General features: G+C 49.3%; 2 protein-coding genes across 4 annotated transcripts in view; one reads left to right on the forward strand and one right to left on the reverse strand.

Moving 5' to 3' along the window:
* The window catches only part of Snx8 (sorting nexin 8), a 65831-nt gene extending 54320 nt beyond the window's left edge, over positions 1-11511 (forward strand). Inside the window, exons 9-12 of the mRNA XM_050163174.1 lie at positions 4555-4623; positions 6233-6379; positions 6689-6838; positions 10126-11511. Coding sequence (XP_050019131.1) covers positions 4555-4623; positions 6233-6379; positions 6689-6838; positions 10126-10239 — 480 coding nt within the window. The 3' untranslated portion in view covers positions 10240-11511. The remainder of the gene's footprint in view (positions 1-4554; positions 4624-6232; positions 6380-6688; positions 6839-10125) is intronic.
* A 117-nt stretch (positions 11512-11628) lies between these two features.
* Nudt1 (nudix hydrolase 1) overlaps positions 11629-17029 on the reverse strand; it is a 9000-nt gene continuing 3599 nt past the window's right edge. For all 3 annotated transcript variants that reach the window (XM_050163168.1, XM_050163167.1, XM_050163166.1), the window contains exons 2-4: positions 16391-16555; positions 15828-15973; positions 11629-13755 (exon numbers count right to left, since the gene is read on the reverse strand). In XM_050163168.1, coding sequence (XP_050019125.1) covers positions 13583-13755; positions 15828-15973; positions 16391-16542 — 471 coding nt within the window. In that variant the 5' untranslated portion in view covers positions 16543-16555 and the 3' untranslated portion in view covers positions 11629-13582. The remainder of the gene's footprint in view (positions 13756-15827; positions 15974-16390; positions 16556-17029) is intronic.

Consider the following 17029-nt stretch of genomic DNA (forward strand, 5'->3'; position numbering starts at 1 on the left):
CACAGTGTGCGTGTGGAGGACACTTACAGGAATTGATTCTCTCCTAAGCGTGGGTCCTGGGGATTGAACTCAGGTCTGAAGGTTGGTGGTAAGTGTCTTCACCCACTGAGCCATCTCACACTAACCCTATTAATCAGTTAGTTTATTCTTTCCCATTGTTGGTGCCCCTTTCCAATTTAGAGGCCAAGACTTGAGGTGTCAGGCTTGGCAGGATGGAGAGGCAGGGGCTTGGGCAGGACCTGTGCTTTGTAGTTTGTGTGCCATGACGTTGCTACAGAAACTTTGGTTTGGATCTCGGTTTCTCCATTGATTATATATAAGAGGGTCAAAGTAGATCATCAGTGTCTTTTATCTTTTTTTTACTTTTTATTTTTATTTTTTTTTGTGTGTGCATGGGTGTGTGCATGTGTGGAGGTCAGAGGACAGACAGCTTTGGAGAGCCCGCTCTCTCTCCCCTTCTCCCTTGTTTAGATAGGGTCTCTTATGTCTGCAGTGCTGTATATTCTGGGGTGGTTACCTGAGAGCTCCCAAGTGTTTCCCTGTTTCTGTTCCCGTCTCTGGAGCTTACCAGGTATTCTCTGTGGGTTTTGGGGGTTGAACTCAGGTAATCATGCCTGCTTTCATAGTGGATGCATTTGACCACTGAGTCACCTCATTGACCTCAACTATTTCTCTCTCTGTCTCTTAATTTTTTGGAGACAAGGTCTCACTATGTAGCCCTGGCTGGTCTAGAACTCATCTGCCTCTGCCCTAGAGTGCTGGGGTAATAACATGTGCCACCATGCCTTCCCTTGCTGACTCTTTCCTTTGTTAAATATGCATGTATGCGTGTATATGTGTATGTGTGTGTGCGCACACATTATGATATGCTTGTGGAGACCAGAGAAAAAGAGAGACTCAGTTCCCTTCTCCCACCCGTATGGGTCCTGGACATTAATCTCATTGTCAATCTTGGCAGTAAATGCCCTGCCTGGCAGAGCCTTCTCACCAGCCCCAGACTACTTTCTTTTAACAGTGTAACTGTCCTCTGAGTATGGGCTCAAGAAGCATACATGAAGCTGTTTGTCACAGATCCTGGGCAAGCTTCTCTCTACTCAGTGGGAAGCCTTAGGTCAGGTGCTGGGATTCTGCAGTGCACCGGACGAAAATCTCTGCCCAGGGTCTTTCAGCTGATTCCGTCTTGAAGTTCAAGCATCCGGAGCTCTGGATGGGCAGCGAGTAGCTTGAGGCTCTTCCCAGCCCTGTGCTTCTTTGACATTTTTGAGTTCTTTATTAAAACTCAACTTTGGGGGGATGTACTTCTCCCTTATTAATATTCCTCCCATTCCTTAGGTATGTTGAAGTTAATGGAATTTTGTTTTGCTTAGTTTAGGGTCTTAGGTTTTAGGGGGACAGTATTCTCACTTTGTTCCTGAAGCTGACCTGCTGCTTACTTTGTAGCCAAGCCTGGCTTTGAACTTATGATTCTCCTGCTTCAGCCTCCTGAGTGCTGGGATTATAAGTGTGCACCAACACGCCCAGCTTGGTGTGTGTGCATGTGTGCAGAGGTCAGAAGAGGATGTCGGGATCTTTATCATTGTGCACTGTTCCTTGAAACAGGGTTTCTCACTGAACCTGGAGCTAGGCAGGTGGTCTCAGTCCCCACTGATACTCCTGTCTTTGCTTCACAGCATTGGGGTACAGTTGTGCAAGAGGCCACTGCTGGCTTTACCTGAGAATTGGTATCTGAATTCAGGTCCTCATGCTTGTCTAACAAGTGCTAAAAAAAAACCTGTTGAAGAAACAATTGCTCCAGCCCCTGTGTTTTGCGCCCCTCCCACCGCAGACAGGGCTTCTCTGTGTAGCTTTGGAGACTCTGGTAGAACTCACTCTGTAGACCGGGATGACCTCGAACTCACGGAGATCTGCCTGCCTTTGCCTTCCAAGTGCTGGAATTAAAGCATGTGCTACTACTACTACCACCGCCTGGCTGTGCATTTCTTGAAGGCATGCGCTTGAATGATCAGTCTTTCTCGTTTTCTTTTCTTTTTTTTAATTTATGTATAATGTTCTGCCTGCATGTACATTTGCAGGCCATAAGAGGGCATCAGATCTTATTATAGATCGTTGTGAACCCCTGTGTGGTTGCTAGGGATTGAACTCAGGACCTTTGGAAGAGAGCAGCCAGTGTTCTTAACCTCTGAGCCATCTCTCCAGCTCCCCCTCCTTTTAAAAGTCATTACTATGTGTATGGTGTACCTGTGTATGTATTTATGTATTTGTGTGGAAGCCAGATGTTTGCATCATGTGTCTTTGTATGCTATTCATCTTTTTTTTTAATTTTAAAATTTAATTTATGTGTGTGGATGTTTTGCCTGTATATCTATGAACCATGTGTGTGCCTAGTACCTACAGACACCAAAAGAGGGCAATGGATCCCATGGTACTAAAGTTATAGTCAGTTCTGAGCTACCACATAGGTGCTGAGAATTGAGCCCAGGTCCTCTGCAAGAGGAACCAGTGCTCTTTGCTGTTGAGCCATCTCTTCCGCTCCTCTGTTGTAATGAGAGGGGGGCTCTTTGTTTGTCCCAGTCGCCCGGCTAGCTTACACTCGAAATATAATTACACAGAAACTGTATTAATTAAAACACTGCATGGCCCATTAGCTCTGGTTTCTTATTGGCTAATTCTTACATCTTAATTTAACCCATTTCTATTAATCTGTGTGTTGCCACATGCCACTGGCTTACCGGGAAAGATTCAGCATGTCTGACTGTGGCAGCTCCGTGGCGGCTCTCTGACTCTGCCTTCTTCCTCCCAGCATTCCTTTAATCCTCCCCCCCCCCCACACCTAAGTTCTGCCCTATCAAGGCCAAGGCAGTTTCTTTATTCATTAACCAATACAAACAACACATAGACAGAAGGAACTCCTATACCACTCCTCCATCTCCCCCTTTTTTAAAAAGACATCTATCTGTCTGTCTGTCTGTCTGTCTGTCTATCTATCTATCTATCTATCTATCTATCTATCTATCTATCTATCATCTATCTATCTATCTGGGTAGGGTCTCACTGTGCCTCCCTGCCTTGCCAGGCACTCACAGAGATCCATCTGTCTCTGCCCCTCCAGTTTTCCACCACATCCGGCTCCAGCTTACTTTTTGAGACAGGCTCTCTTACTGAACCTGGGGCTCTAGTTCAGCTAGATCAGATAACCTGCAAACTTTCAAGCTCCTGGGTTTGTCCACTTTCAAACCCCACCCTCTCCCAGAGCTCTGGAGTTTCATTAAGCGTGGTACCATTCCTGGCTTTTTATGTGGGAGCTGGGAATCTGAACTCAGGTCCTCGTGTTTGCATGGCAAAGGCTTTGCTGTCTGAGCCATCGCCCCAAGCTTCTTTCCTTACTTGGGAAATCTTTGGCTCACCTGTTAACTTCCAGAACTTACTACCTAGTGTCTGAACTGGCTGCAGTCATGCGATTGAATTACCTGGGAACCTCCTGATTTAGTGAACTGAAGCTTAGGCGGTCATCTCACAGAGTCCCCCTAAGGTGACCACATCCGACTCTCAGTCCAGTTCCCGTGTTTCCATGAAAGTGTCTTCATTTCCTGTCAATCTGCCGCCTCCTTTTACCCTCATGATTCTTCATGCCCAAGTCAATGTGCAACTTCTGGGGTGAGCATATCTCTTGGCTACAGTTGGAGTACTAGGAGCTTTAGGCATGTGTTGGCTGGGACATGTGTGCATGCACACATATGGGCAGTATGCACATGGCTGTCACTGTCTCCAGAGTGCTTCTGCTGCATGTGTGTTGGAAGCCAGGCATTGTGTGGGCGACTGTTGCTCAACCTTGTCCCCAGGGTGCCATGGATGAGTTTCAGCACTGGGCTTTTCCCATCATCACCAGATATTCTAATAGGGCTGTCTGTATGTCTGTCTGCTTGTCACGTTGTCATGCTGACTGTATACAACGTCCGGAGCCTGTAGCCTCTGTCCCATCCTACCCTGCTTTGGCTTTGTGGAAGGGTCAGAATGTCTGGGTCACTACTCCACTTATGCCTCCCCATACTAGGTCCTGTGTTCCTCTCTGGTCTCTTCCAGATCCCTTTCCAGACCTCTTTCCCTATTAAAGGGCCCCTCTCCCAGCATCCTTCATGCATCTCTCTCCCTTTGGACATGCATAGCTTCAGAGAGAAGTGGTTTAAGTGTTGGGCAGAGCTGCTGGGACAGCATGAGGTGTGGCTCTATCTTACCTGTGAGACACTGCACGTAGAGGGCCAAAGGACATGTGTCTGGAGTGGAGAGGGTACTGCCTTGCCCTCATAACTGACAGGTTTGACCTGCAGGGCCCCGAGAGGGGAAACTGGACCTCCTGAAACCTGAGCTGGTGGCTCAGGAGAGCTTCCAGGCCATGGGTAGGGAGTGAACTCTCTATGGGTGCTGGGTTCTGGGTGGCATATGTTGGTTAACTCGAACTCACCCTGTCCTCTGAGCTGTGGTCAGGTATGGGATGAGTTCCCAGGTGGGTGTTGTGTCCTGGGTGCTGTATGTTGGCTAACTCATCCTTGTCCCTAGGGTAAGAAGGAGGAGAACGATGTGGTGGAGAAGCTGAACCTCTTCTTGGACTTGCTACAGTCCTACAAAGTGAGTCTCCAACAAGTTGTCTGATAGTGACCTTGGGTTATTGAAGGGTATGAGGTCAAGGTTGTGCAGGGAAGGGACTGTCGTGATTTTCTGTGACTCTTCCTGAGGAGAGATGCAGAGAAGCATCTGTTTGCCCCAGATGGACACTGACAGGCCAGGGGAGAGGTGCTGCCTTGCGTCCAGCTGCTGAGGTTATTGGGACTGGTTACAAAAGTGCCAGTGGCTCACAGGTGGCTACACTACGAAAGTGTGGTCCTACTCCCCATTCAGGTTTTACCTCTTATTTAATCTTTGGGAAATCCTGTAAGTCTCCCCCATCCTCCACGAGGCAGTGTTAGTGGGCCTGAGTCCTCACAGTTGCTCTGCTTCAAGATGGTGATGGTCACATCTGACCAGAAGGAAACCTATCTGCCTGCGAGTCCCTTAGGCTGGCTCAGGGATCCTGCTAGCACCCCAGAAGGCCCCTAAGTTGAGGGGGAGACAATTGCAGTGTGTGGTAGAAACCAAGATGACTATCTGGCTCTCAGTGATTGGGACCAGGTCCATATGCAGGGGCTTTGCTGCTTCTCATGGACAAGGATTCCAGGAAGCCAGGCTGAATTTTGAGGTGATTTTGAGTGGCCAGCGTCCATGAGGGGTGGCTCATGTTATGGAGGTAGAGAAACCTTCATTTCAGAAGAGCTCCTGGAGAGCTGGCCCAGTGCTTACAGGGAAGATTTTGCTCTGTTGACTGAGATGTTAACACGTGACTTCTGCCCTTGAGAGGCTTCTGCTTCCTGCACATACCACCATACTGGTCTCTTGTCGGGTTTCTGACTGGGGAAGACAACTGATGCCAATGTGTCTTCTTTCTCAGGCACACTGTCCTACCACCAGTAAGACATTGGCTATAGCCTGGTGGTGGTGCACGCCTTTAATCCCAGCACTCGGGAGGTAGAGGCAGGCGTGTGAGTTCGAGGCCAGCCTGGTCTTAGAACAAGTTCCAGGACAGGCTCCAAAGCTACAGAGAAACCCTGTCTCAAAAAACAAACAAACAAACAAACAAAGCAAAACAAAACAACAACAACAAAAAAAACATTGGCTGTCTGGAGTTGGTAGTGTTGGTAGTCTGAGGTGGGGCTGCCGCAGAGCCCTGAACTAGACAACTCCCATTCTTGAAGGCAGGTTCTCCTCTGGGGTCTGGGGTCTTACAGTCTGCTCTTGCACAGACTAACCTGAGCCAGGAGATCTGAATGAGGCTTGCTCAGAATTAGAGTTTGTATGTATCTTTCTTATTTTAATTACATTAATTTGTGTGTCTGTGTGTGTGCATGTGCAAAAGTCAGAGGACAGCTTGAAGGAATCAATTGTTGCTTTCCATCATGTGGGTCCTGGGAATCAAACTTAGATCATCATCACCCTCCTCCCACTCCAGTCCTGTCCTGGACTCTGCACAGGATAAGCCGGTGCTCCCAAGGGCCTTGATTGTTCTCTGTCAATCAGCATGAGCCTTTCTGGCTGCATCTGCTTTCAGATGGGAGATGGGAGTTTTTTAAGGTCTCCAGAGCTTCCAGGCTCTGGGTCCCTTTAGGATGTGCTGCAGTAGGTGAGCATGCCTCCCTCCCTGCAGGACCTATGTGAGCGGCATGAGAAGGGCGTGCTTCACAAGCATCAGCGGGCATTGCACAAGTATGGCTTGATGAAGAGGCAGATGATGAGTGCCGCGCATGGCCGAGAGCCCGAGTCTGTGGAGCAGCTGGAGTCACGCATCGTGGAGGTGAGCAACAGGCAGGCGACAGCAGGCAGCTGTGGGTTGCATGTGGTGTGACATCTGGAGTCGCTCCATCAGCTCTTCCTGGTCTGCTGGGTGAGCTCAGGGATTGTGAGTTTGCAGAGCAGGGCTGGGGCCTGGTGGAGGTGGGAGCTGTCCCAGGGGCTCTGCAGCTGAGTGCCTGGCTTTGCATTTCTTTGGTGTTCCCTCCTGTGGATGTGAGGGCAGGGGTCAGCCCCCGGGCTCAGAGCAGATGTTCCGTCCTACATCCTCACATCCAAGGGTCCAGTGTTCAGATCGGCTCTCTGCTTGCAGCAGGAGAACGTGATCCAGACCATGGAGCTCCGAAACTACTTCTCCCTGTACTGCCTGCACCAGGAGACACAGCTCGTCCATGTCTACCTGCCTCTCACCTCGCACATCCTGGGGGCCTTCGTGAACTCCCAGATCCAAGGGCACAAGGAGGTGAGCCACCTCTGTCCCCGCTCTCACTAACACCATCTTGTTTTCAGCTGCCTGGCCTGTGGCCTGCAGTCAGTGACCTCAAGAATGAAGTTGATACTCATTGGCCTTAACAGTTCCTAGGTGTGCCAGCCTCTTGTGTGGTCAGGATTGTGACATCGAAAACTTGTGAGCAGGATCAGAAAGATGTCAGGAAGTTCATTCCTTTTACAAGAACTCTTGGAGTCAGGGAAAGCATACAGAGTCTCCAAGCCTCACAGTTGAAGAGGTGGTGGGGGTTAGTTTGGCTGGGAACACTGTACCACAGAGGAATTTCCTAGAAACTCCTTGTCAGCTGCCTTTAGGGGTGGCCTCTGGAGCCGCTGGGGGAAGAATGCTTGGGAATACTCTGATGTTGTAATACGAGCAACGAGCACCCAGCCGCCCGCACGGCTAGCTTTACCCGAAATAATTACACGGAAACTGTATTCTCTTAAACACTGCTTGGCCCATTATATCTAGCCTCTTCTCGGCTAACTCTCACACCTGGACTAGCCCATTTCTAATAATGTGTGTAGCACCCCAAGGTGCGCTTACGGGGAAGATTCTAGCCTACGTCCATCCTGGGTCGGAGCTTCATCGTGTCTGCCCCAGAGAGGAGAGCTATCGAGTCTGAGCTCACTTCCTCTTCTTCCCAGCATTCTGTTCTGTTTACTCCACCCACCTATGTTCTAACCTATGAGGGCCAAGCAGTTTCTTTATTTTTTTAACCAATGACCTTCCTCCATCACTCTGAGACATGGAAACCATGGGACGCTTACCTTGTGCAAGTGGCCTGTAGCTCTGGGACCTCCACTGTGCTCACTTTCACCAACTGGGGCTGAGGCAGCACTTCAAAGAGGGTGCCTGTCTAGCTCCTTGGTTGTATGATTTTTTTGGGGGGGGGGTGTAAAACTGATGCCTACTAATGGGATGAGAGCAGCCCAACTAACGATTCATTGAAGTCTATTTGGTGAGTAAAATTAGTTCTTTGGGGACTCTTACAGAGTGGATGCTTATAGACAGCTGTGCTTTCCCTCCTAAATTGCCAACTCCCCAACAACTAAGTTCCTGTTTTAAGCCTTTAAAAATTTTATTCAATATTTATGTTTATGCATGAGTTTATAGGTATCACATGTATGCAGGAGTCCACATAATGTCAGATCCCTTGGAACTGGAGTTACAGGTGGTTATGAGCCACCTGATAGAGGTGCCGGGAACCAAACCCATGTGCTCTGCAAGAGCAGCAAGTGCTCATAACTTCTGAGTCATCTTTCCAGTGTTTCCTGTCCTCCTGTGAGACAGGATCTCACTATGTAATTAGGCCTGGCTGTACTTGAACTCAAAGAGATCTGCCTGCATCTGCTTCTTGGGTGTTGGGATTAAAGGCATCTACCACCATACTCAGGGACATTTTCTTTTCTATCTTTTTTATTGTTGTTGTTCTTTTTATTTTTTGTATGCATATGTGTTGTGTATGTATGAGTGTTTGCATGTGAATTGGCATATATGCACTCATTTGGAGGTCATGGGTTGATGTGGGTAGTCTTCCTATGTGTGTGCATGTGTGTGGAGGTCATGGGTTGATGTGAGCAGTCTTCCTATATGTGTGCATGCGTGTGGGGGTCATGGGTTGATGTGGGCAGTCTTTCTATGTGTGTGCATGCGTGTGGAGATCATGGGTTGATGTGAGTAGCCTTCCTGGATCATTCCCCACCTTATATATTGAGGCAGAGCTGCAGTTTCCTGAACCCAGAGCTCACCTATTCTGCTAAGTTAACTAGCCAGAATGCTGAGGGCATCTTCTGTCTCCCTTCTGTGTAGGTGGTCACATCCACTTGACATTTACTTGGGCATCCAAACTCAGATTTACATGGCGATCACTTTAGCCCTCCTAAGTTTTTGTTTTATATGGCTTTGAGTTTACAGTGGAATCTGGCTTCAAGCACTAATGTCAAAGCAGCAGAGGTGACCACTAACTCAGAAAACATTCAGAGCCAGCGGGAGTTCTGTGTCTGTGTGTGTTCTGTCCTTACCCTGTCAGAATCTTGCTGGTCTATAAACATTGTCCAGCCTTGGGAGGGAGAGACAGCCTATTTGGTTTCAGTCTGGCATGTGTCTAAATGGTGGCTTGCTGCAAGATGGAGTCACCATCTCTGATTAGGATTTGGAGGGCCAGTTTGATCACATCTGCTTTTCCCAGTTACCCAGTTGCTTTGCTGTCATATGGGAGCCTCATCTCCCTCGAGGAGGGCATTTGGTTATCTGTTCTATGTTGGTTACAGGGACTGAATTGAGGTCATTGGGTTGGCAGTAAGCATCTTTACCTGCCAAGCCCTCTTGAAGACCTGGTCTTGAATTTTTGATATTCTGCCTCTACCTCCTACATGTCACACACCTGGCTTATGTGGTACTGGGGAACCAAATCCAGGGACCATGCATGCCAGGCAGATACTCTTGTGACCTGTGTGGTTCTAAGATCTGAAAAATGGCAAAAAGGTACAACTCCCCTAGTTTCTAAATGTTTGCCTGGGTGTCATGGTTATAGTTACTGATAGAACTGTCACTGCTTGGCAGCAGTAATGGGTGATGGGCAGAAGCTATGTTCCTTCCAGCTAGTCCCTGCCATCAGGGAACACACAAAGGTATGCCAGGGGGCATTAACTTGTGAGATTTTGGGGATACATAGTGGCTGGACTGTCCATGTTGTGTGAGAAGTCTCAGTGGTTCAGGCAAAAGTTCTGCTTGGCTAGAGTTCCTAGTACTTGGCCTGTCCAGTAGCTTGCACAGTGTTCAGGCCAGTTGACCTGCACAGTGGATAGTGGGCTCGCCTAGTATACACAAAGCCAGGGTTCCATCCCCAGTACTGCATATGCCAGCTACAGCGCTGCCCAGTACTTGGGTGATGGGGGCAGTAGGATCATCTTCTGTTGTATAGCAGTTACTAGATTTCTTTTTACTTTTTGTATGGGGTGCTGAGGATCAAACTTCTTGTGTATGTTTGGTAATCTCTCAAACCCTGAACTATATCCCAGCCGGTATTGATTTTTAGGTCTCACTGTAGCCCAGGCTAGCCTGGAACTCACAATCCCTCTATCTGAGTCTTTGTGGGGGGGTCAACATTGAGAGAATAAGGGAGATTTGCCTTCACTTTCAGCTCTGGTTGTGGAGCCTGGTATGTGAGGGAATGTAATGTGAGTGCCCTCCTGTCCTTGCCACCAGATGACAGGGCGTGGCCACCCACCTCATCTTCCTTTCTTCCTGTCTTGCAGATGAGCAAGGTTTGGAATGACCTGAAGCCGAAGCTGAGCTGCCTCTTTGCTGGACCTCACAGTGTGCTGACACCACCGCGCTCCCCGCAGGAGGATGGCGTGTGCTCCCACTAGTGGCAAGGCCCACAGCAGAGCTCCCTGTGGCCTCACTAAAACCTCTTTGCAAACAGTGTGTCCCTGGCTGATTTCCTCCAGGCAGCAGCCACTGCCCCGAGCTGCCTGTGGGCTGTGCTGGTGGTCTTTGTGGCGTGGCTCCCTGCTCCTGGACAGGAGGTCTATGTGCCCCCAGCCTGCCCCATGGCCTGTTGATCGGGTCAGTAGTGGGAAATTAGGGTGCATTGGAATGGATTGTTCCCAATGCCCACAGTGTGAAGGGTCACCAAGTGCTGGGGAGCCTAGGGGTTAACCTAGCAGCAAAGAGGTGTGGGGCTGGCCTGCCCTGTGACCTGGCCAGGAGCTGGCCGGTCTCTGAGGATGGGACTGTGATGGCAGATGAGGGCCTGGAAGGTGTATTAGAGGCCAGGCAGGAAGTATGATGCCCAGTGGTTTGGTGCTTTGGAGGAAATGTCTCATTCCAGTGCTGTCTGTGGAGTCCTGGTCCAAGGCCTCTTGAGGTGCACCGTAGATGAGGGCTCAGGGTCCTTTTTTGTGTTAGGTTTTGGAGGGTGGGAGTGAGGAGGGGTTATGGAGGAGCACTGGAGATGGGCATCCCTGTTGGGTGCCCAGGCCTCAGGGTCAAGAGTGTGGGTCACTTCCCCCAGGCTATCAGGCAGCAGGTTCCAGCTGGATGTGAACTGCCTCCTAACCAGCCAGCTCTGCCGCTCCAGTGCATCCCCCCACCCTCCCACCCCCTGCTTTTAGTGCTCTACTCCCCCCAGCCTGGCGGTAGAGCCTGCCTTCTCTCACATAGTCACTCCCCAGCCTGGCTGTGGGTACCTGTCTCCAAATTTGAGGTTCCATCCCCAAGGTGCAAGGGAACCAAGAGTCCCTGCACCCCTCTGGCATCCTGCTGCCCAAGCCTGTGTGCCACACCACAGCCATGCTTGGGGCTGCCAGAAAGATGGGAAGCACAAGCATCGATGGATCTCCCCCCTCCCCCTTTTCCTGGGCCAAGCAGGGGCCCGCTTCAGCCTTAACTGGACAGTCCGGGGCCAGCACAATGGGAGCAAAGGGAGAACACCTTTGGGTGCTTCCTACTCAGTGTTAGCCTGCCTGGCTTAAGAGGCAAGGCAGAGAGGCAGCAGGGCTCCGAGACATTTCTGTGGGGACTTTAAGGGATTAGTCAGGAAGCTGGTGCTGTGGGATTCAGCTCGCTCGATGAATGAAGCACTTTATGGACTGCGGGAATCAGTTACTGCCACACCCAATAAACTGGAAGTGTTTACAGATGGTTTCCATGCTGCCATTTCTCTCCACAAACCGCCATGAACATGGTCAAATGTTCTTAGAGTCTAAGTTTCGGGATGGGCAGTTGCTCCTAGCCTGGCGTTCCCAGTGGGGGAGTGTCATATGAGTTTCCTGGATATAGAAGCATTGCTTCCTCCTGGAGGGAGGCTCCTCAGACTCTGAACATCTGCAAAATTTACAAGTTTGAGAAACCTGAAAAGCACATGGTTCACAAGGTCCCTCCCTGCGGCGGTGCCCACAGTGACAGTTGCTAAGGGAAGTAGATGCTGGCCTGTTGAGCCCCCTGCATAGTGTAGAACTCCAGGGCTGTGGCTCAGTCCTAGCCCATGCTGTGGTCGGCTTTTCTGTGACCTAAGCCCTCGCCCACACTCCTGTAAGTAACCCCACTAAGCTCACTGGCTTACTAGGTCAGGCTCTGTAGAGTCGTTTCTTTGCCAGATGAGCTGAGTTTATTTCCTATTGCTGGGTTAAAATTCTCCAAGAAAAGCAAGCAATGTAGTGGGAATGGGTTTGTTTTAGCTCATGCAGTCTGTCATTTTGGGGGAGGGGGCTCATAGTGTAAGACCAGCTGGGCACATTGCATCCAGAGTGAGGCAAAAAATAGATCACAACATGGATGCCCATGCTCGGCTTGCTTTATTCACTCTCAGTACTGTTCAGGATTCTCTTCCTAGTTCAGCCCATTGGTGGAGTCCAGGTCCTGGTTTGCTGTCCAACTGCTTGGCTTTCACTGGGACAACACTACCCTCTGCCCTTTGAGACCCATGGTTCTAGTGTCTCTCCTGGCACCCTAATGTCCTCAGTTTTCTTTGGATGACTGCTTTTGCCCCCACCAAACATTTCAAAACTTCTAATTTTCCATTCAGATTGATGCTCTTGCATAAAAAGAGTCCTCACCTCAACCTTTGGTTCTGTCCACCCTGTTTGAGGTAGTGGCTGTCTCAGTGCCTGGTGAAATCTCTATTTCTTTCCTCTCCAGTCACCTGTGCCCCCACTTTTCTTGATGCTGTAATCACACAGCAACTTGGAGCAAGCAAGTCTATTTTGGCCTGTGGATCAGTTGGGCTACAGTCCATCCTGGCAGAGAAGGCATAGTGGCAAGAGTATGAGGTGGCTGGTCACATCATCAGGAAGCAGAGAGCAGACAGCAAGTGGGACCTACCTGTTTTTTATTATCTTTTGGGGGGCCCACCACCCAGCTCCCAAATAAATATACACGGAGACTTCTTATTACTTATAAACACCAGCCTTAGCATGGCTTATTTCTAGCCAGCTTTTCTTGAATTACCCCATCTATCTTTTGTCTCCGGGTTTTTTCCTTTTCTTCTGAAATCTTACTTTTACTCTTACTCTGTGGCAGGCTGGGTAGCTAGCACCTTCTCTCTCACTCCTTGATCTCTCTTGCTCTTCTTGCTCTTTTTCTCCTATTTATTCTTTCCTTCCTTTCTCCTGCCAGCCCCACCTTTCCTTTCTACTGCCTTGCTGTTGGCCATTCAGCTCTTCATTAGACCACAGAGTTTCTTTGTAGCTTTGAGCCTGTCCTGGAACTAGCTCTTGTAGATCAGGCTCAAACTCAGAGATCCGCCTGCCTCTGCCTCCCAAGTGCTGGGATTAAAGGCGTGTGCCACCACCCCAATCAGGTGTTTTAAACAGGCAAAGTAAAACAGCTTCACAGGGTTAAAAAATGAAACATAAAAGAATGCAACACATCTCTGCATCATTAAAACAAGTGTTCCACACCATAAACAAATGCAATACACCTTAAAATAATATTCTACAACACCTACCTATAAAACCTTAAGGCCTATCCCACATCTCTTTGACCCCCAGTGATTCAATTACCCCATCAGTGGTCTGCCTCCTAACGATGCCACAACCTTCCAAAACAGGACCAGCCTTCCAAAACAGGACCAGCAGGTGGAGACAAAGTATTCAGGCAGATTAATCTATCAGTGACATTTCACGTTCTAGTAGAAAATACCAGCCCCTCCTCGTGGTGTCCTTGGACCAACAGCTTGTGGCTGTGTAGCAACCTGAATGTGGGTCCATATTAGAATTCATTCACCTCACGCAGAGAGTAGTCGAGGATGGTGTCCTGATCTTGGAACTTGAAGTACCCACAGAACTTCTTCTTCTGAAGCAGGAGTGGGAACCAATAGCTGTCATCGGGCCACATGTCTGCAAAGGGGATCTGGTCGAGTTGGAACCACTGAGGGCGCATTTCTGTCTCAAGCAGGGGATGGAATGGAGGAAGAACATTAATGTTGAACATGGATTTCAGCCGACCTGAGAGACTGCCCTCTGAATGTGTGTGAACACCTGTTTGGAGATTTTGTTTTGTTTGAGACAGGGTCTCACTCTGTAGCCCTGGCTAACCTTGAACGCAGAGATCTGCTACGCATCTGAGTACGTCTGTGTGAGTGAATGAATGAATGCCACGTGTGTAGGTGCCGGAGGAGGCCAGAGAGGAGCTGGGGATAGAGCTGGTCCTCTACTGCCCAGTGTGGGTGCTGGAGACTGAACTTGGGTCCTTTGGAAGACCAGTACGTGTTCTTAACCACCAAGACCTCCAGCTGTTGGCATTTTTTTGGTTGTGGCTGTTACTTGCCAAATATTTTTTACAGGTTTTATATTTATTTTTGACTGCATATATGCATGTATGTCTGTGTGTAGGTGTAGGCATTTGAGTGCAAGTGCCTATAGAAGCCAGAGGCTTTGGATCTCCCCAAAGCTGGTGTTAGTCAGTTGGGAGCCACCTGTTGTGGGTGCTGGGAACCAAACTTGGGTTTTCTGGAAGATCAGTTTGTGATCTTAACTGCTGAACCAGCTTTCCAATGTCTCTCCTCTTTAAACATTTTATAAAAATGATTTTATATGTATGGGTGTTTTGTCTACATTACCATGTGCATGTAGCGCCTACAGAGGCCAGAAGAGGGCATGGGATCTCCTGGAACTGGAGTTATAGGTACTGGGAAATGCTCATGGGTCCTCAGCCATCTCTCCACTCCCTGGAGTTTTTTGAGACAGGACTTCTACACCGTAGCCCAGGCTGGTCTGGAATAAGTAGTGATCCTCCTGCCTCAGCTTCCTGATTGGTTTACAGGGGTGTGGTACCACTATGCTTGCTGTTTTACTTTCATCGATAAAGGGACTTTCTTTGGAGCCCTGGGCGGCCTGGAATTCAGTGTGGAGCCCAGGCTGGTCTTGAACTCATGACAATTCTGCCTGAATTTTCTTGGTGCTGGGATTATGAGTGTGTACTACTGTATCTGGCTTATCTGAGAAAGGAGCCTAGACTAATTTTTTATCTCATCCTCATGACCATCTCGTGGGTTTTTTTTAAATATTTATTTATTTATTATGTATACAATATTCTGTCTGTATGCAGGCCAGAAGAGGGCACCAAACCCCATTACAGATGGTTGTGAGCCACCATGTGGTTGCTGGGAATTGAACTCAGGACCTTTGGAAGAGCAGGCAATGCTCTTAACCTCTGAGCCATTTCTCCAGCCCCCATCTCGTAGTTTTGAAAGGGTTACGTAGCTCAGGCTGGCCTAGAACCCATTCGATAGCCCAATATGCCCTCAGATTCACTCTTTCTGCCTTGGCCTCCCAGATGCTGCAATTATGAACCTACATCACTACACCTGGTTACTTTCTTGTTTGTTTGTTTACTGAGAGCTAATCTCCTGTGTTGAGATTACAGACGTGTAACACCAAACCTGGTTCATGCCACTACTGGGAGTGGAACTCAGGTTCTTATGCTCGGTAGGTAGTCAGGCTTCCTGCCAACTAAGCCACAGCCCAACTATTTTATTATTATTTCTTCTTCTTCCTCCTCCCTCCTTCCTTCTGAGACAAGCTCTCACAATGTGGATCATGGTGGCTTTGAACTCAGAGATACCCCTATCTCTTCCTCTCGAGTGTTGGGATAAAAAGGCGTGTACCAATATGTGTACCATATTTTGTGAAATAAAGAAATGGGCTTGCGAGGCAGTGGTGGCGCATGCCTGAGTTCAAAGTCAGCCTGGTCTACAGAGCCAGTTCCAGAACAGCCAGGGCTACACAGAGAAACCCTGTCTCAAAAAGAAAGGGGGGGGTGGCACTCATATTTGGGTTACAAGGCTGCCTTGCCTATCTCTCCTTAGTTCTGGGAACAAGCAAAGAGGAGGAACGTTGGCAGACTTGGGGCCTACACTTGGCAAGGGCTGACTCCTTTCTCCTAGGCAGGTAAGTGAGACTGGGTGCAGCTCCCTGCCCATGGTTGAAAGGAGGGAGTAGGGCCCAAGGCTCACCGTCACTCTCTGTGGGCGTCCCGTGCACGTGGTCAGTAGAGAAGATATGCACGTCCATCAGCTCGGGGGAACCCACAAACTCAAATGATATGTGGCCCACCTTGTGCAGCGCATCCACTGTCAGGCCACTCTCTTCCTGCAGCTCCCTGCAGCAGATGCGTAAGGAAGAAGTGGCATTAGCTCATGAGCATCCATGCTTACAAGGAACAAAGCCATAGACCCATGGGCCGCATATTCTAGGAGGACATCATGTAGAGGTGTTAATATATCCAATTTAGGAATTAAACTACATAAGGCATGGTATTGCACACCTATAATCCCAGCACTCGGGAAGCTGAAGCAGGAAGATTTGGTCAACTGGAATATGTAGAAAGATACTTTAAAAAATTTAAAAGCTGGGCATGGTGTTATACAACATTAATCCCAGCACTCTGGAAATAAAGATCCAGAGGTGGATCTCTGTGAGTTCAAGGCCAGCCTGGTTTCCAAAGGTGTGTTTCCTCCTCTCCAGGTCTTCATCCCCTGCCAAGCTGGCTCTGTGGTCAGACCTCCCCTTTCCTTACCTCTTAGCCCCGTCTTCAATGGTCTCTCCTTCCTGGACTTTGCCTCCAAAGCCATTCCAGCGGCCAGCACCAAAGCCTCTCTTCTTCATTCCTAGGAGAACTCGCTGAGGCTGAAGCACCAGCACTAGGGTGTAGAGCCTGGAGGTGGCCATGGTCTCCTGGGTCCTGTGAAGAGGGTCAGAAAACTGGGTCTGCTTGGCTTGTGGTCTGTTAGGGTATGCATCAAATGTGAGCAGTAGTGAGTGGTGGCCAGGTGGGAGGGAGATGTGTGTGGGAGAGGTGGAGAATGAGGCTGACTGGTGATTCCCCGGCCACAACGGAAATTCCCTGTGGCTTCCAGGGCAGGTGATGGCAAATATGTCTTTGAGCCCTCCCTTCCCCATTTTTTTTTTTTTCAGTGCAGGGAATGGAACTCAAAACTTTGAGCATGCTAGGCAGGTACTCTACCATTGAGCCACACCCCAGCCCTGGGGGATTCTAGGCAGGGGCTCTACCACTGAGCCACACGCCAGCCCTGGGGGATTCTAGGCAGGGGCTCTACCACTGAGCCACACCCCAACCCCTCATTGGGGGATTCTAGGCAGGGGCTCTACCACTGAGCCACACCCCAGCCCCTCACTGGGGGATTCTAGGCAGGTG

This window comes from Alexandromys fortis, unplaced genomic scaffold (genome assembly GCF_014885135.2).
Source record: "Alexandromys fortis isolate MF-2015 unplaced genomic scaffold, M_Fortis_MF-2015_v1.1 scaffold_144, whole genome shotgun sequence".
In the NCBI taxonomy this organism is placed as follows: Eukaryota; Metazoa; Chordata; class Mammalia; order Rodentia; family Cricetidae; genus Alexandromys; species Alexandromys fortis.